The sequence below is a fragment of the Aquarana catesbeiana genome, linkage group LG03, assembly GCF_042186555.1.
Source record: "Aquarana catesbeiana isolate 2022-GZ linkage group LG03, ASM4218655v1, whole genome shotgun sequence".
Lineage (NCBI taxonomy): Eukaryota > Metazoa > Chordata > Amphibia > Anura > Ranidae > Aquarana > Aquarana catesbeiana.
In genome coordinates, this window is record NC_133326.1 from 171,664,697 (window position 1) to 171,685,586 (window position 20,890).

At 44.6% G+C, this 20,890-nt stretch overlaps 1 protein-coding gene across 1 annotated transcript in view; it reads left to right on the forward strand.

Moving 5' to 3' along the window:
• Positions 1 to 20,890, forward strand: part of ELAPOR2 (endosome-lysosome associated apoptosis and autophagy regulator family member 2) — a 165,827-nt gene that overhangs the window by 123,675 nt on the left and 21,262 nt on the right. The window contains exon 18 of the mRNA XM_073619540.1: positions 13,921 to 14,022. Within this exon, the coding sequence (XP_073475641.1) occupies positions 13,921 to 14,022 (102 nt within the window). The remainder of the gene's footprint in view (positions 1 to 13,920; positions 14,023 to 20,890) is intronic.

Below are 20,890 nucleotides of genomic sequence, written 5' to 3' on the forward strand. Positions count from 1 at the left end.
TTTTTATTGCTGTCCGTGTCTCTCTTAGGGAGATTCACCCTCTCTTTGTGTCCTGTTTACCATTATCAACTAAAGTGAAAGTAAAAGAAGATCACACATTTTGGGCTGTACCCATAATAGGAATAGTGGGAATATCTTCTAATGGAGACATGCTCTGGTGACCCTGGTGACAACTTTACTTCACTTTAGAGGGACTTCTCTCACTTCCTGATTGGGTATGGGACAGGAAGTGAAGGAACATCTCCCCAATGGGACATGAATGGGAAAAAGAAACTTTATAGAAGTCATAACCCTACCTTACTTTATTCTAAATGAAAAAAAAAAATCATTTAGTTCTACATTGGTCAATTCCCGTCTGGTCAATGTACATACAGTATCTCACAAAAGTAAGTACACCTCTCACATTTTTGTAAATATTTTATTATATCTTTTCATGTGACAACACTGAAGAAATGACACTTTGCTACAATGTAAAGTAGTGAGTGTACAGCTTGTATAACAGTGTAAATTTGCTGTCCCCTGAAAATAACTTAACACACAGCCTTTAATGTCTAAACCGCTGGCAACAAAAGTGAGTACACCCCTAAGGCCGGGTTCACACTAGTGCGATAAACGCTCCGACATTGGGAGCTCATGTCGCATGACATGTGAAAATCAATGTTTCTGTCACGTACCTTACTGTGGAGTCTGAAATGACGAGGGTGGCCTCTTGCACGGTTCCAGTCCTAACACCCCTGGAGGTGGAGACAGGGCTGCTAGGGCAACGGAAGGGTGCAGGTGCCTGTTGGCAGGATCAGGAACACCGGAGCCTTAGAGGTGCTGGTGAGATGTTGATCCTGGATTGGTTCAGGAAAGTCCAACAGGAAAACTTGCAAGGTCGGGAACAAGCAGGAGTCGGCAACGTGCTGGCAGGAAGGTACACAATCGATAGGCAGGTTCGTAGTCAGGGGCTAGCGGAGGTTGGCAATGGGCTGGCAGAGAGGTACAAGATCGGAAGACAGAGCCGTGGTCAGAAGTTCAAGCCGGGTTCGGTACAGGAAGCAGAAGTAAGCAGAGTTGCAGGGATAATCCAAAAGAGTAGTCAGGAAGGCCAAGGTTTCAGGATCAAGGTTCAATCAAACAGCAATCAAGGATACAGGAACTAGCTGAGACAATCCAGCACTGATACTAGTATGCTGATCCTTTAAATAGGGCACCCTGTGCTGCGATTCGCTGGCGTGCGGACGTGCCCACACCGACGTGCACTCGTTCGTATGAGAGTACTAACGTGCGTGCCTGGTCTGGGGTTCACACGTTTGTGGCTGGCGCGTCTGGCTGGCGCACGGAAACAAGCGTTTGTAATGGTTCTCTGACATGTACATGGGAGCCATCCTAACTGGTCCGACACAAGTCGTTCCCCATCCCTATATAAGTTGTTGCGCACAGCGTTACAACGGGAGAGAGCGTCGAGTCAACATCGGAAGAAGAGAAGAGGAAAGAAGACGGCGGAGAAGACCGGGCCACCGCTAGCAAAAGAGCGGGCAAAAGAGCAGAAGATAGCGGAGGAGCCCGGCAGAAGATACCGGAGCGTGGGAGAAGAACCGGAGAGTGCGGAGAAGAGGCCAGAGAGCGTGGAGAAGAAGGAAGAGACCACGGAGAAGAAGGAAGAGGCCCCCAAAGTCGGAAGAAGACCCCCCGGAGCTGCCTAATAAATTACTTTAAAAACCTGTGTAGTGTGTTTTTTTATTGACACTTTTTTCCTAGGTGAATGGGTAGGAGTACGATGTACCCCATACTCATTCACATAGGGTGGGGGGCTGGTTTCTGGGGGCCCCGTTATTAAAGGGGGCTCCAGGATTCTGATAAGCCCCCCGTCCGCAGACCCCGACAACCATTGGCCAGGGTTGTCAGGAAGAGGCCCTTGTCCTCATCAACATGGGAACAAGGTGCTTTGGGGGTGGGGGGGCCGCAGGGCGCCCCCCTGCCCCAAAGCACCCATCCCCCCATGTGGAGGGCATGCGACCTGGTACGGTTCGGGGGGGGGGGCACTCGCTTATCCCCACTCTCTTTCCTGACCGGCCGGGCTGCGTGCTTGGATAAGGGTCTGGTATGGATTTTGGGGGGACCCCCAAGCCGTTTTTTCCAACGTAGGGGGTGCCCCTTTAAGATCCATACCAGACCGAAGGGCCTGGTATGCTCTTGGAGGGGGAACCCATGCCAGTTTTTTATTTAATCAAGATTCATACTAAACACAGTGCCTGGTATTGGCGGGGATCCAAGTCGGATCCCCGTTCATTGAAAGTCGAACATATGTCAGCTTCATGTCTCAGGGCAAAGTCGGATCCAAAGTAGGACGGCTGTCGTGGCGCACCCGGCCTAAGTGAAAATGTCCAAATTGTGTCATGTGACTCGTTAGTGTTACAAGGTCTCAGGTGTGGTCTCAGGTGTGAATGGGTAGCAGGTGTGGTAAATTTGGTGTTATCACTCTCACTCTCTCATACTGGTCACTGGAAGTTCAACATGGCACCTTATGGCAAAGAACTTTCTGAGGATCTGAAAAAAAGAATTGTTACTGTACATAAAGATGTTATAAAAAACCTAAAGGTTAACGCTGCGCTAGAAAAAAAAATCTATTAAAAAAATTAAAGTGGGGGCGTGGCCTGACACAGCATGGAGTAGGACGCTTGTCTCTAGAGCTCCGTCCATTACTCCTCAAACTTATTAATCCTGGACTCTCTGTGCTGCTCAGCTGGATAGATCACATCCCTGAGGCTCTGGCAACACCCTGGGCTCCTTCCTGGATCGATTGGACGCACGGAGGCCCGAACAGAGCGGCGATCTCCTGCACGGCGGCCGAATCTAAGCAAGACCGTGGCTTCGGCCTACACCTGGAGGCCGCGGCCATCTTGGTCCTCTGATCCTCCGGCCCTGACTCGAGACATCTGCCAAACAAAGGTACCCAGCTGCTGGTCAATCCTCCCAGGGAGCGGGACATCACTAATCCTTATATATATAACTCATTTGGCCAGTGGGGACCCCGAGAAGGCCAACGATTACACCTGGTCCGGATTGCGGCCTAGGCCTACATGAGGTGTACGGCGGCCATTTTGGCACACCTGTCTTTCCTGCCTGTGTACTGTGCATGAGTTACAGCCCTGGTGTCCCCCTTTTGACAGCCTCCACTGGATTTCCCTACACCCTGTGGGTCACAACCCCAGATTACCATCAGCTAAGGAGGTGGGGAGGGATTGCAAGCACCTGCTTTGTAAAAATAACTTCTATCCCTGGAAACTCTGGGGGCTACAGGGCCTGGGACAGCACTTGTCTTTAACCAACCAGCAAATCAGTTTGTTACATTAAGTTTGGAGGTTCTCTGGGTGCCACCTGGGACCTTCGCAAAATGTCACCAACTAAGGCACAAAAGGCAGCGGCAACAAAACTAGATCAGTACCGCCGACTAGAAAAAGAAGACATGGAGGAGGAGGGAACAACTGAAAAAGCTGGGGCGGGAGCACGAACGGCGGGTGATACTGACAAACTCCTTGAAGCAATCACCTTCTGTAGAACATCTCTCACAGCACAAATCGAGGAAGTCAAGATGGATATTTCCCTTATCAGACAGGACTTTCAAAAGCTCAGGGAAAGAGTGAAAGAAACTGAGACCAGACTGAGCGAGGTGGAGGATGCTATTCCACCCTTACAAACATCCTCAGACCGCATGCAAAGGCAAATACAGCAACTCCTTTTAAAGCAAGATGATATGGAGAATAGGCTGAGAAGATGTAATATACGCCTGATAGGCTTGCCGGAAGGGTCTGAGGGTAAGGACACTTCCACCTTTTCGGAACAACTACTGATCAATACTTATGGAAGAGAAGCGTTTTCCCCTATGTTTGCGGTAGAGCGGGCACATCGCATGCCAGCAAGACTCCCTCCACAGGGAGCTCCTCCCCGCACGTTCATAGCTAAACTCCTTAACTATAAGGATCGGGACACTGCTTTAAGAATGGCAAGAGAGAAGGGCAATATCCCAGTTGGGAATGTCAAGGTGGCCATTTTCCCAGACTTTTCGGCAGAGGTACAGCGCCGTTGTCAGAGCTTTACGGAGGCCAAACGCAAGCTAAGAAATCTGCAATACAAGTACTCCATGCTTTTCCCAGCCTGTCTTAGGGTGGAGCATGAAGGGCGTGCGGTTTTCTTCGAGGACCCAGAGGAGGTGATCGCTTGGTTGGAACGACGAGTTAATCCTCAACAAGCTGATTGATTAAGTCCCATTGATAACGTGTCTGCGACCAGGAAATGTCTCCAACCAGTGCAAATTCAAAGCACAAATCCTGATTACTTACAGCACAAGTGTCAAATTACCCTCCGGGGCTCCGGAGTGAGGAAAAGTCCTACAGCCAACATGCATCGTGCAGCGAGACTTTACCCCACACAGTTCTGGGAAGCAGCACCATGTGCATTGGAACTTTATCCGGAACTTAATAGTTGCAGTTAAATGGAAACAAGAAGATCGAGAGACCGTACTGCATGTTTTACAAGTGATATGGTTGATACTTCTTATTTTATTTAGTGTCCGGAGACAGAACCAATTGTTCTACATTCCACTGCTCACAAAGAAGTTAGAATGTTTCCCAGATACCAACCAGTTCAGGGATTATGCCCGCACAAGTTTGGGTCAGTGTAGGGCAGGGAGGGGGAGGGGGTTCAAATGTTTTTGGTTCGGTTAAATTTGAATGTGCATACTTATAATAGAAAACAGGTAACGTTACATGTGCCAGATCTATGGGAAAGTGCCATATCACAGGTGTTTGAGACAGATATTTCTGAAAGTTAAAAATCTGTATGCCTTTATACAGAAAAAGCAAATTGTTTTATATAAATGCTTTATTAATGGTTAAAAAGTCTGGCCTATGGCATCTTTGAAATTTCTAACATGGAATGTGAGGGGCCTGCATGAGAAATTTAAACGCGCTGCAGTCTTCACATTCCTGAAAAAGCAACATGCTGACATAATAGCACTAGTGGAAACACATATTGAGGGAAGTGTTCAGATGGCGCTCCGCAGGCCTTGGGTTGGATGGGCGTACCACTCTACCCACACATCACACTCCATGGGAGTTTCTGTATTAATAGCTAAATCAGTACATTTTGAATTATGCGAGCTAACTACTGACCCGAATGGCCGTTATGTATTTATTCACGCCAAAGTATATGGAGAGCCCTTGCTTATAATGGCTTTTTATATACCACCTCCATTTAATGTATCCATGGTCAAGGAAGGTATATCATATATGACCCGTCATCCAAATATAGCAGCGGTCTGGCTAGGGGATTTTAATGTTACTTTAAACCCGGCTCTAGACAGGCTACAGTCGACATCAACGGCTCCCGGTACTCCCACCGAAACTAAATTATCCAAGCTTATCTCCACCTTCCATCTGATAGATACATGGAGACATAAATTCCCACTGGTTAAGTCATATTCATGCTTCTCGTCCTCTCGAGGCTCTATGTCCCGTATAGATTTTATACTTATCTCCCGCAGATTGACCCCAAGATTGACGGAGGTAATGTTTTGCCCTGGAGTACTGTCGGACCATAGTCCTTATTGGATTACATTAAGTATTCCAGTGGCAAAACCACCATGAACATGGCGTCTGAATCCATTCTGGCTATCTCTTCTACCAGAGGATGATGAGCTTATAGACAAATGGAAATTGTACTTTATCGAAAATGATGAGTCAGCATTACCACCCGCAGTCTGGGACTCTTTTAAGCTATTTTCTAGGCATACATTGATAACGGCGATTAATAAAATCAAGATGGACTCTTCTGGTGCCCTCGGTAAGGCGCTGGAGGACTTGTCCTCTGCAGAAAGAGAGTATGCCAACACCCCGACATCAGTAAATGTAGACCAACTTAAACTACAGACTAGAGTGGTTAATCAGCTACAGTACCAGAAATCCAAACAAAAAATGTTTTTTTCTAAACAGAAAATGTTTGAACATGGGGAAAAGGCAGACAAGTTACTTGCATACCTGGTCCATAGCGAAGATAGACCTCCAGTGGTTATCACATTGCATGGTCCTGGAGGACAAAAAGTCACAGACCCACCTACAGTAACCTAAATGTTTAGGGACTTCTTCGCAGACCTATACACAACGACAGCCCCCCACTGAGACCCATCATATGTCTCTTTTTCTTGAAAAGGTGTCCTTCCCACAGCTAACAGAAGAACAAGTAGAAATATTGGAAGCACCACTTACTTTAGACTAAATATCAACTGCCATGGCTAGCTTTGCTAGGTCCAAATCCCCTGGTTCAGATGGACTTCCAATAGAGTTCTATTCTCAATTCAGTGAAATACTAACCCCTAAACTATTAAAATTGTATAATTATCTATTTGAAACTGGGACTTTACCTCCATCTATGACAGAGGCTACAATAGTCCTCATCCCTAAACCTGGTAAGGATCTGGGTTTTCCAGAATCTTATCGACCGATATCACTCCTACAGGTTGATATCAAAATACTTGCCAAAGTTCTATCGATTAGGCTCAATCAGGTAATATTAACATTAATACACGCAGACCAGGCTGGTTTCATGCCTGGACGTAACACCTCGTTTAATCTTAGGAAACTATACATTAACCTGCAAGCTACACACAAGGAAGTTGGTTCACGGGTTGTTGTGACCTTAGATACAGCGAAAGCCTTCAACTCGGTAGAGTGGAGGTATCTCTGGAGATGCTTGGAGGGCTATGGATTTGGCCCAAAATCTAACAAATGGGTCCAACTTCTATACCAGGCACCCAGGGCCAGAGTGGTGGCTAATGGATGGTCGTCTCAGTTATTCGACCTCAGTAGAGGCATGAGACAGGGTTTCCCCCTATCCCCACTACTATATGCCCTGGCGGCAGAACCACTAGCAATATCCATCCGAGCAAACCCAGAGATCAGAGGACTTAAAATGGGCTCTCTGACTGAAAAAATTAGCATGTATGCAGATGACACGCTATTGTACCTGGCAGACTCGGGCCCATCATTATGCAATGCACTCCACACGATAGAACAATTTGGAATATTTTCAGGTCTAAAAATTAATTGGGACAAATCCCAAATTCTACCAATTGATAGTTTTCCACCCCCAGAATCTCAAACCAGGCTCCCACTTCAGAGCGTAGATGTCATTAAATATCTGGGGATTTATATAACCAGATCCCTTGCAGATTATATATCTCTGAATATAGCTCCTCTCATCTCCCTAGTTAAAAATAAAATACAGGTCTGGTCCAAATTACCATTAGGAGTCTGGGGTCGTATAAATTTAATCAAAATGATTCTACTACCTAAAATACTCTATGTTTTATGGCACACCCCCGTTTATTTACCTTTAAAACATTTTAAATCTCTGTAGCCCCTCTTAAAGACATTTGCGTGGGGTAATAATAGGCATAAATTGGCATGGCAAGCCCTTAAAAATCCAACTGATCTAGGTGGCACTGCTCTACCCGATTTTAATCCATACTACATTGCAGCACAGCTATCACAGCTTTTCCATCTAGACAAAACTGACAGTGAGAGATTTCTTACGCTCATATGTCCTAAATGAGTGCAGTACACCAAAGACCCGATATATGCAATAGCATTTTTCACTGCACTATTTTGCTGGTTTAATTTTTCACCACACTATTTCGAACTGGGACTTTGGCTTACATTTTTTCTTTTATTAGTGATTTGTTAAGCAGTTTCTTTTTTTTTTCACGTTTTATATTTATCACTTAATTTATGTGCTTATCATTTACAATTTTTTTATGGTATCTGTTTTAGTTTTCATGTGACAGTTTTTTCACCACTACTTTTGGTTTTGGTTTACTAATCCTTTAGAATCGGCTGGGGTATCACCTTTAGTAATTTTTAGTGTGATATTTGCTTTAGTCTTTACCAATTGTGAGTTTTTTCACCATTACTTTTTTGGATCAACATATTTTTCACTTCATTACACTAGCGCTGTACATAAAAATGGCCTAGGCTATAAGAAGATTGCCAAGACCCTGAAACTGAGCTGCAGCATGGTGGCCAAGACCATACAGCGATTCAAAAGGACAGGTTCCACTCAAAACAGGCCTCGTCATGGTCGACCAAAGAAGTTGAGTGCACATGCACAGCGTCATATCCAGAGGTTGTCTTTGGGAAATAGACATATGAGTGCTGCCAGAGGTTGAAGGGGTGGGGGGTCAGCCTGTCAGTGCTCAGACCATACGCGGCACACTGCATCAAATTGGCCTCTGTGGCTGTTGTCCCAGAAGGCAGCCTCTTTGAAAGATGATGCACAAGAAAGCCTGCAAACAGTTAGACAAGCAGACTAAGGACATGAATTACTGGAATAATTACTGTGGTCTGATGAGACCAAGATAAACGTATTTGTTTCAGATGGTGTCAAGCGTGTGTGGCGGCAACCAGGTGAGGAGTACAAAGACAAGTGTGTTTTGCCTACAGTCAAGCATTTGGTGGGAGTGTCATGATCTAGGGCTGCATGAGTGCTGCCAGTAGTGGGGAGCTACAGTTCATTGAGGGAACCATGAATGCCAACATGTACTGTGACATATTGAAGCAGAGCATGATCCCCTCCCTTTGGAGATGGGGCCACAGGGCAGTATTTCAACATGATAACTACCCCAAGCACACCTCCAAGACAACCACTGCCTTGCTAAAGAAGCTAAGGGTAAAGGTGATGGACTGGCCAAGCATGTCTCCAAACCTAAACCCCAATGAGCGTCTGTGGGGCATCCTCAAACGGAAGGTGGAGGAGCGCAAGGTTTCTAACATCCACCAGCTCCGTGATGTCGTCATGGAGGAGTGGAAGAGGACTCCAGTGGCAACCTGTGAAGCTCTGGTGAACTTCATGCCCAAGAGGGTTAAGGCAGTGCTGGAAAATAATGGTGGCCACACAAAATATTGACACTTTGAGCCCAATTTGGACATTTTCACTTAGGGGTGTACTCACTTTTGTTGCCAGCGGTTTAGACATTAATGGCTGTGTGTTGAGTTATTTTAAGGGGACAGCAAATTTACACCGTTATACAAGCTGTACACTCACTACTTTACATTGTAGCAAAGTGTAATTTCTTCAGTGTTAACACATGAAAAGTTATAATAAAATATTTACAAAAATGTGAGGGGTGTACTCACTTTTGTGAGATACTGTATATGGCCGACAGGGGCTCTCCAGTCCTGGGAGGATGTCATTGGACGTCCTCCTGCTTGTGCGCCTCGCGTGTGCCCCCCGGGACCCGCAGTATTGCGATCTGTGGACTTAACAGATTACAGTGATCGGTACTGGGCCGCTGTGATTTTGATAAACTTTTTAAATTAAATATATAGGTTTTTTTTTCTTCTCATATTGCCTTAAAAAATCCAGATTCAGAGGTATTCATATAATTTTTCATATATACAGGGATGATGGCAATTTACATGCTAAGTCTTTAAATATTCTGGGCCTCCGTGATTGGCCCAGGGTACTATATGCGCGCTGTGACCAATCACAGGATCATGATCACAAGTTAACAACTGTCGTGAATGGCTTTCATTCATGATAGCATGCCTTACTATTGTGATTTCTGTGATTGGTCACAGTGATCACATGATACAGGGCTAATCACAGCTGCCGTGTACCATGTGATATCTGTAGCCAATCAGAGCAACCACAATAGTAAACAAAGTCATGAATGAAAACCATTCATGACAGTTAAAACAATTGCTTTTACAGTGATCGTCACTATAATAAGCAATCATAGTGTAAAAAAATGGACACTGGACTACTCTGTCACCAGTTAGTGTCCCTAATCACTGCCACCCACTCATCATGTCCCTAATCACTGCCACACCAGTCGCAGTGTCTCTGATCACCACCAAATCAGTCATATTGTTCCTAATCACCGCCTCACCAGTTACAGTATCCCTAATCACTGCCACACCAGTTACAGTGTCCCTGATCACTGACACACAAGTTATATTGTCCCTAATCAACACAACCCCCAGTTACAGTGTCCCTGATAACTGCCACCCCAGTTGCAGTGTCCCTGATCACTGCCACTCCAGTTACAGTGTCCCTGATCACTGCCACACCGATTACAGTGCCCCTGATCACAGCCACACCAGTTAGTGACCCTGATCATCCCCACAGTAGTTACAGTGTCCCTGATCACTGTCACAGCAGTCATTGTGTCACCATAAGGACATTGTATCACCTCCTCACCACCTGCTTTAACCCCTTGGACCTTGCACAAGCAACCCAATTTACTTGAATGGGCCATAATTGGCAGGCGTACATGGGGTATAATTCCTTCCACAGCTGAAAAAGAAAACCATCACAGCCACGGCAGATGTACACCCCCAGCTGCAGCTAAAGGGGGTAGCAGTTGAGGGGTGCTAAAACCACTGTTCAGCCGCAATGTTTTACCAGCCCCAACCTCACATGTGAATAAACCCTAATATTGTAGCCAGTCACAGTTCTACGGTCACCACCCCACCAGCCACAGTGTTGCCAGATCAGTGTATCTGGAATCAGTGTTCCTGATTTGCCTGTTTATTGACCATGTTTCTGCTTGTTGCCTGGACTGAGCCTTTATATGCTAACCATGTCTCTGCCTGTGCCTGACCTGACCCATCCACATATCTGGCTGACTATGTTTCTGCAAGACACTAGTCCCAGCCATCCCCTATTGACAACTGCACCCCTGAAATCACAGAAACTAATTTGTTCTTCCTTTCTTTAGCCTCCTATGCTTCCTGGCCATGAACCAGTAGGCATATAGGAACAAGGACGGCTATAGGTGACACTACACTAAGCTATATTCTCTGATCACTTGTATAGAGGTGACTATTACAGCACATTGGTTTTGATACAATTGGTTGATTTGTGTGATACACAAGATACAATATCTGGTACATAATCAGTCCAGGCACCGAAAAAGTCTCACACATGTGGTATCATGTTACTCAGAATGAGAAGCAGAATGTGTTGTGGGGTGTAATTCTAAGTATGCCCATGCTGTATGTGAGAAATATCTTTTTTTAACCTGACAACTTTGTGTAAAAAACGAATTTACATTTTCATTCCGCAATTTTTTTTTTAAACTTGTGGCAAAAAAGTAAGTCTTCAAAGGGCTCTCCTTGCCTGTTAGAAAATACTTTGGGGTGCTTGCTTTCCAAAATGTGATCATTTGGTGGGTGTTTCAACTGTCCTGTTGATCCAAGGCATCTGAAAATGTGATAGGTGGTCAGGAATTAAATGCATAATTTATGTCCCTAGAAAGCCTGAAGACGCCCCTTGGATTTCAGGCCCCTCTGTGTGGCTAGACTGTGCAAAAAGTCTCACACATGTGGTATCTCCATATCTTATTAATTGACAACTTTGTGCAAAAAAAAAAAAAAAAACACTGTGGATTTTGACTCCCTTTATGCATCTAGGCTGTGAAAAAGACATGCAGTTACCCCATATTCAGGAAGTATATCAGAATATGTTTTGGGGTTTTTCATATATATATATATATATATATATATATATATATATATATATATATATATATATATATATATATATATATATATATACAGTGGGGATGGAAAGTATTCAGACCCCCTTAAATTTTTCACTCTTTGTTATATTGCAGCCATTTGCTAAAATCATTTAAGTTCATTTTTTTTCCTCAATGATGTACACACAGCACCACATATTGACAGAAAAACACAGAATTGTTGACATTTTTGCAGATTTTTTTAAAAAGAAAAACTGAAATATCACATGGTCCTAAGTATTCAGACCCTTTGCTGTGACACTCATATATTTAACTCAGGTGCTGTCCATGTCTTCTGATCATCCTTGAGATGGTTCTACACCTTCATTTGAGTCCAGTTGTGTTTGATCATACTGGTTGGACTTGAGTAGGAAAGCCACACACCTGTCTATATAAGACCTTACAGCTCACAGTGCATGTCAGAGCAAATGAGAATCATGAGGTCAAAGGAACTGCCTGAAGAGCTCAGAGACAGAATTGTGGCAAGGCACCGATCTGGCCAAGGTTACAGAAAAATTTATGCTGCACTTAAGGTTCCTAAGAGCACAGTGGCCTCCATAATCCTTAAATGGGATGACCAGAACCCTTCCTAGAGCTGGCCGTCCGGCCAAACTGAGCTATCGGGTGAGAAGAGCCTTGGAGAGAGAGGTAAAGAAGAACCCAAAGATCACTGTGGCTGAGCTCCAGAGATGCAGTCGGGAGATGGGAGAAAGTTGTAGAAAGTCAACCATCACTGCAGCCCTCCACCAGTCGGGGCTTTATGGCAGAGTGGCCCGATGGAAGCCTCTCCTCAGTGCAAGAGACATGAAAGCCCACATGGAGTTTGCTAAAAAACACCTGAAGGACTCCAAGATGGTGAGAAATAAGATTCTCTGGTCTGATGAGACCAAGATAGAACTTTTTGGCCTTAATTCTAAGTGGTATGTGTGGAGAAAACCAGGCACTGCTCATCACCTGTCCAATACAGTCCCAACAGTGAAGCATGGTGGTGGCAGCATCATGCTGTGGGGGTGTTTTTCAGCTGCAGGGACAGGATGACTGGTTGCAATTGAGGGAAAGATGAATGCGGCCAAGTACAGGGATATCCTGGACGAGTGTGCTCAGGACCTCAGACTGGGCCGAAGGTTTACCTTCCAACAAGACAATGACCCTAAGCACACAGATAAAATAACGAAGGCGTGGCTTCACAACAACTCTGTGACTGTTCTTGAATGGCCCAGCCAGAGCCCTGACTTAAACCCAATTGAGCATCTCTGGAGAGACCTAAAAATGGCTGTCCACCAACGTTTACCATCCAACCTGACAGAACTGGAGAGGATCTGCAAGGAGGAATGGAAGAGGATCCCCAAATCCAGGTGTGAAAAACTTGTTGCATCTTTCCCAAAAAGACTCATGGCTGTATTAGATGAAGCTTGAAAAATTAACTTAAATGATTTTAGCAAATGGCTGAAATATAACAAAGAGTCAAAGAGTGAAAAATGTAAGTGGGTCTGAATACTTTCTATCCCCACTGTATATATATATATATATATATATATATATATATATATATATATATGTATATATATATATATATGTATATTTGTATATAACTTTTGCACAGACTAAATAATGTACACTGATTAGGGATATTTTACCAAAGAAATGTAGCAGAGTACATTTAGGCCTAAATTCATGAAGAAAAATTACTGTATTTTTTTTTTTGTAAAATTATTTTTTTTTTTAAATTTTCGGTATTTTTCCATTTTATATAGCAAAAACAAAAAACCCATAGGTGAATTTATACCAACAAATGAAAGCTCAATCTGTCTAAAGAAAAAGGATAAAAATTTAATTTGGGTACACTGTTGCATGACTGGGCATTTGTCATTCAAAATGTGACAGCTCTGAAAAACTTAAAAATGGCCTGGGCAGGAAGGGGGTGAATGTGTCCAGTTTTAAAGTGGTTAACATTGCTCTACTTCAGTCACAAACACACATTAGTCTAAAACTGTGGTAATAATTAAGAAATAAGAAATTTTATGACATCAGCGTTCATTGCTATAAAGATTTGTTTGCCATGTTTAAAAAACTGAATTAATTGTTTTCTGCTGAATATATATATATATATATATATATATATATATATATATATATATATATATAAATCTAAAAAATATATATATACATAATATATAATATGTGTATATATATATATATATATATATATATATATATATATATATATATATATACATATTATATATTTTTTTTAGATAGATTTTAATGTGTATAGAAAGAACAATAATGCATAATTGACTTCATTTGTTTTCTTTCTTTAAGCCAGTTTCTTAATTCTGTGTGTTATGATTTCTTCTCAGATCTTCTGCAGTTACATCATCATGTGAAAAAGGGAGAGCTACAGTGATATCTTTGAGATGCAACCCTACAAAATATGGTCAGGGAGATATTTCAGTGCCCAGGTAATTTATTGCAGATGCCCTTTGTTATACACTGCTCAAAAAAATGAAACACTCTGAAAACACATCAGATCTCAATAGGGGAAATTATTATGCTGGATATTTATACTGATATGGACTGAGTAATGTGTTAGGAATGAAAGAATGCTACATCGTTTGATGGAAATGAAAATGATCAACCTACAGAGGGGTGAATTCAAAGACACCCCGAAAATCAAAGTGAAAAAATTATGCAGCAGGTTGGTCCATTTTGCTGATATTTCACTGCAGCAACTCAAAATTGTACTAAGTAGTTTGTATTGCCCCTACGTGCTTGTATACATGTCTGACAATGTCGGGGCATGCTCCTAATGAAATGACGGACGGTGTCCTGGGGTATTTCCTCCAAGATCTGGACCAGAGTATAACTGAGGTCCTGAACAGACTGAGGTGCAACTTGGTGGCGTTGGATGGACCGAAATATAGGACTGACCGGTCGGTCGATTCGGCTGTGGTCCGAGGGCCCAGCCACAGGAGGAGGACCCAGGAGGAACTCTGGGTCCAGCCCAGGGACAAAAAACTTGCACCTACGGGCCCGCAGCGACCATCTTTTTCAGTCTCGGCCGGGCCCTAGTGCCCAGGCCTGTTGATGGCCAGGCCGCACAGCGGGAGGTGAGTGGTGACCGCTACCTGGACAGGGTTAACACAGGTCGCGACCTCCGTCCACCGGTGGCGGCTGGTGCTCAAAATTTTTGGGGTGGTGCAAACAAGCTGAAAAATTCAGAAAAATACGGAAAAACCCATCAACTGCAGCCTGAATGTGCCCATCAAATGCAGCCACTGTGCCCTCAAATGCAGCCACTGTGCCCATCAAATGCAGCCACTGTGCCCATAAAATGCTGCCACGGTGCCATCAATTGCAGCCACAGTGCCATCAACTGCAGCCTGAATGTGCCCATCAAATGCAGCCACTGTGCCCTCAAATGCAGCCACTGTGCCCCTCAAATGCAGCAATTGTGCCTCTCAAATGCAGCCACTGTGCCCATAAAATGCTGCCACGGTGCCATCAATTGCAGCCACAGTGCCATCAAATGCAGCCATGGTGCCATCAATTGCAGCCACTGTGCCATCACATGCAGCCACTGTGCCATCAACCAGCCGTCACCCACCTACCACCAGTGGCGGCTAGTGCTCAAAATTTCTGGGGTGACGCAAACAAACTGAAAAATTCAGAAAAATACTCAATTGCAGCCACTGTGCCCATCAATTGTAGCCACTGTGCCCATCAATTGCAGCCACTGTGCCCCTCAAATGCAGCCACTGTGCCCCTCAAATGCAGCCATGGTGCCATCAATTGCAGCCACTGTGCCATCAACCAGCCATCGACCATCTACCACCAGTGGCGGCTGGTGCTCAAAATTTCTGGGGTGGCGCAAACAAACTGAAAAATTCTGAAAAATACTGAAAAAAAAAAACCCCATCAACTGCAGCCTCACTGGGCCCATTCAATTCAGCCTCACTGGGCCCATTAAATGCAGCCACTGTGCCATCAATTGTAGTCACTGTGCCCGTCAAATGCAGCCACTGTGCCCGTCAAATGCAGCCACTATGCCTATCAAATGCAGCCACTGTGACAATCAAATGCAGCCACTGTGCCTGTGAAATGCAGCCACTGTGCCCGTGAAATGCAGCCACTGTGCCATCAAATGCAGCCACTGTGCCCACCAAATGCAGCCACTGTGCCATCAAATGCGGCCACTGTGCCCGTCAAATGCAGCCACTGTGCCGTCAAATGCAGCCATTGTGCCATCAAATGCAGCCACTGTGCCCATCAAATGCAGCCACTGTACCCACCAAATGCAGCCACTGTGCCATCAAATGCAGCCACTGTGCCCATCAAATGCAGCCACTGTACCCACCAAATGCAGCCACTGTGCCATCAAATGCAGCCACTGTGCCCGTCAAATGCAGCCACTGTACCCACCAAATGCAGCCACTGTGCCATCAATTGCAGCCACTGTGCCCATCAAATCCAGCCACTGTGATCCCAGCACCCCCCTGCTCGCTCGCTGTCTGACCGGCACTTACCTCATCTTGGTGGAGGGTCAGGCAGCAGGTGACGACGGTGAGCTGTGGGACGGGCAGCGGGTCAGAGGGCGGCTCCTGTGTTCTCCATGCTTCCTCCATTCTTTTCCTCCTTCTAAGCATCCAATAGGAGCACCTATTCTTTCAGCCAATTAGGATTTAGATTTTAGACCCGCACTTCCTGATTGGCGGAGAGGCAGTTCAGTGTTAGAAAACCAAATATTCATTGGTTTTTCTAACACACCTGAGTGGGCTCCAAGTGCAATGCTCTGCTCCACGAGTCCCTATTTTGAAGCCTATTAGAGCCTATGGCTCTAATCAGGTGCTTAAAAGAAACAACCCGCCTCTGTAATTCAGGTTCCTGATGTCCTAAAAGGGGCCGGATGCCTGAATAGGGGGTGGCCGCGGCGGTCATGAATAGATTCATGCTATGTTTGAGTTATCCATTAGGCATATGGGGGGTGGTGCAATAGAGGGGGTGGCGCCCGGGCGCCCCTAATGGACAGGCTGTCACTGCCTATCACTGTTCATCAATGCCGAAGAATGAATGAAGGTGTTCACTGTACACTCTGTTAGAAAGAGGCCCCCTCCAGGTCCCATTATACTCCTTTGTAATCTCTAATGGGGCCTGGAGGGGATGCTTTCTAACAGACTCTCTATTGTACTTTGTGCAAAATGTGGGGGCAAGGCCAGGGGCGGGTCATGGACGGGGCCAGGGGCTGGTCGTGAGTGGGGCCTGACAGGGGGCCCTTGCTTTATTTGGTCCGGTGGCCCTGAGTGTTGTCAGCCCATCCCTGCCCAGAGATGTTCTATTAGGTTTAGGTCAGGTGAGCGTGGAGACCATTCAATGGTATCAATTCTTTCATCCTCAAGAAACTTGCTGCATACTCTCCCCAACAGGAGGCCAGGCATTGTCATGCACCAAGAGGAACCCAGGACCCACTGCACCAGCGTAGGGTCTGACAATGGGTCCAAGAATTACATCCTGATACCTAATGGCAGTCAGTTTTTCTTTTGGAAGAGTCCACCCGAGAAGGCCCATATGTTACCAACATCTAATGGCAGCCAGGGTGCCACTGTCTAGCCTGTAGAGGTCTGTACATACCTCCATGGATATGTGTCCCCAGACCATCACCAATCCACCACCAAACTGGTCATGCTGAACGATGTTACAGGCAGCATAATGTTCTCCATGGCTTTCTCATCTTCTACAGACCCTTTAACTACTGTCACATGTGCTCAGGGTGAACCTTCTCTCATCTGTGAAAAGCACAGGGCACCAGTGGTGGACCTGCCAATTCTGGTGTTCAATGGCAAATGCCAATCGAGTTTCATAGTGCCGGGAAGTGAGCACAGGGCCCACTAGAGGATGTCGGACTCTCAGGCCACCCTCATGAAGTCTGTTTCTGATTGTTTGTTTGGTCAGAGACATTCAAACTGCTGGAGGTGATTTTGTAGGGCTCTGGCAGTGCTCATCCTATTCCTCCTTGCACAAAAGGAGCAGATACCGGTCCTGCTGATGGGTTAAGGACTTTCTACAACCCTGTCCAGCTCTCCTAGAGTAACTGCCTGTCTCCTAGAATCTCCTCCATTCTGTGTTGGGAGACAAGGCAGACTTTCTGCCAATGGCACGTATTGATCTGCCTGTGCAACCTCTATAGGGTCCAGGTATCGTTTCATGCTACCAGGGGTGACAGTGACCCTAGCCAAATGCAAAGCTAGTCAAAAACAGTCAGAAAAGGTGAGTAGGGAAAAAAAATTGTCAGTGGTCTCTACCTGTAAAACCGTTCGTGTTTTGGAGGTCAGCTCATTTCATTAACACCAAAGCAACTGAAACTAATTAACAACCCCCTCTGCTACTTAACTGACCAGATAAATATCCCATGAGTTTAATTTACTTATTGATGCTATACTCTCATTAAAAAATGATCCTTTAATTTTTTTGAGCAGTGTATTTATAATGACATTTATGTACACTATTTTTTCAGATATTTTGTAAGTCATAAAAACTGCTTACATGTGTAAATCTCAATTTAAAGTCCAAGAAAATTGTACCAGAATTTCATTTATCAGTAAATCTATGTTTTTGTTCAGGAAGTAAGATTCCCTGTACTTGGGAAGGATAGAAAATTGCAAATGTGTGAGCTTTATTAAAGTGGTTGTAAAGCCTAAACATTTCTATACATTCCTTGCATCAGGTTAAAAAATATTTAGATAGCAGTATGCCCCTCCCTCCCCCTTATAGTTACTGGAGTCCTTACTTGATCCAGTGCTCTGCCTGTCTGTAGCGGCCCTCTGCCTTCTCTCTGCTCTCACAGGCTCCTGCTGCTGTCAATCAAATCCAGTTAGGGGGGAGCAGGGGGTGAGGCTGAGCTGCACTGTCTGTGTCTATAGAGGCTAAGAGGTAAGTGGCTTGCTATGGGGGCAAATCAAGCAGAGTAGCAGCCTGGAGCACCAGCAGGGGACCCCGGAAGAGGACATTCAGAGGTTCAGAGCCGCTCTGTGCAATTTGATTGCACAGAGCAAATGAATATGAACCTGTTTGATTTTTTTAAATAAAAAAGTAGGTTTTACTCTTTTTCTACTGCTATTACATATGATAGTAAAAATCAGGTTACAGGTTAGCGTTATCCTAGCGTTATCCTATTCTAACACAGTATACCTGTCCAAGTGTCTAGAGACTTAAAAGCAAATTTTAGAAAGACTTTAAAGCATAATTGTGGAAATCCACAATTAATGTGTGTATGTAATTTTTTTCTTCCAGTTGAAAAGTTGAACTTGAGGAATTCTGCCACTTTGTAAAATGTGCTTTGAGTTAAGTTCAATTAGGTACATGCCACCTTCTGGACTTATCTCTTTTATCTACATCTTATGCCCTGTACACACGGTCGGATTTTCCGACGGAAAATGTGTGATAGGACCTTGTTGTCAGAAATTCCGACCGTGTGTAGACTCCATCACACATTTTCCATCGGATTTTCCGACACACAAAGTTTGAGAGCAGGCTATAAAATTTTCCGACAACAAAATCCGTTGTCGGAATTTCCGATCGTGTGTGCACAAATCCAAAGCACAAAGTGCCACGCATGCTCAGAATAAATAAAGAGATGAAAGCTGTTGGCTACTGCCCCGTTTATAGTCCGGACGTACGTGTTTTACGTCACCGCGTTCAGAATGATCGGATTTTCCGACAACTTTGTGTGACCGTGTGTATGCAAGACAAGTTTGAGCCAACATCCGTCGGAAAAAATCCTAGGATTTTGTTGTCGGAATGTCCGATCAATGTCCGACCGTGTGCACGGGGCAAAATCAGTTTTAAGGAGCTCCTGGAGTCTATGGAGGATACACTCCGGAGCTCTGAGAGGAGAGACGATGTGCTCTCCCACTGCTGTGCCGCACCTCCTCTGTTCCTTCTATTCACAGAAACCTTTGTATTTTGTGAATGAGTTCACATAATACAAAGCAGCCTGTGATTGGGCAGGAGGAGGGGGTGTGCAAGGAGCCAAGACCAGAAGGTCCAGCATCAAAGCTCCTGAACCAAAGCAATAGCTATCCCTCCAGAGCTCCATAAAACTGTTATGCCCCGTACACACGGTCGGATTTTCCAACGGAAAATGTGTGATAGGACCTTGTTGTCGGAAATTCCGACCGTGTGCAGGCTCCATCACACATTTTCCATTGGATTTTCCGACACACAAAGTTTGAGAGCAGGATATAAAATTTTCCGACAACAAAATCCGTTGTCGGAAATTCCGATCGTGTGTACATAAATCCGACGGACAAAGTGCCACGCATGCTCAGAATAAATAAAGAGATGAAAGCTATTGGCCACTGCCCTGTTTATAGTCCCGACGTACATGTTTTACGTCACCGCGTTCAGAATGATCGGATTTTCCGACAACTTTGTGTGACCGTGTGTATGCAAGACAAGTTTGAGCCAACATCCGTCGGAAAAAATCCTAGGATTTTGTTGTCGGAATGTCCGAACAAAGTCCGACCATGTGTACGGGGCATTAGATGTTTCCAGAGATACGTCTACGATGTTGCATGCAAGTGTACAGTATGTTGCCCCATTTCATATTCCTGATTTATATTACCATGTATTTGTATAAAAAAGTATTGTGTTCTCTTTGCATTGCTTTCTTTTCTTGAAATACCTGGTGATTCTGCCATTCCTTTTTTAAAGTGACCACGCCAATCATGGAAGCACATTCATCCCAGTGTGGTTAGTTTTCTTCTTTGCATTCTACTTGGGAGCACAGCCTGCCTGTACTCCAATGGTTAGACTTGTGTGGACATGCCTCCTTGCCCAGCTCTTCACTGGGAAGACCAGTGTACAGCTGTTTCTTCTGCCTCCTGCTGACATACCAGACTGCAGTCTCCACCCTCACCTCTCTAAGCCCCTTATACAGCTGAGAACAGAGGTCATGTGATCACTTATAACAAAATAAAAATAAAAAAAAGAAATAGCTGACATCTTGGTAATAGCGTATACATTTGAAGGGTCATCCAGAGAGATTTTCTGCAGTTAGGCATATTTGGCAGCATAACCAGTGCAGCTTAGTTAACAACGTTAGGGCTTGCCTAGCAAGGCAAAGATCAAAATCCAGTCACCTCTATCCACTTACCAGTAATTGTTCTTTGCTAATGGTTGCTATGTATACAAAATATTTATAATCCTATATTTGCCAGCTAAAGCATGTTTGAGAAAATGTCTTTTTGGCTGCATTAGTAGGTAATAAAAATGACCAAAAGGTTGTGGATGTTTCATTTTTCCATTGTGAATTTATTATTAATATATCAGTAA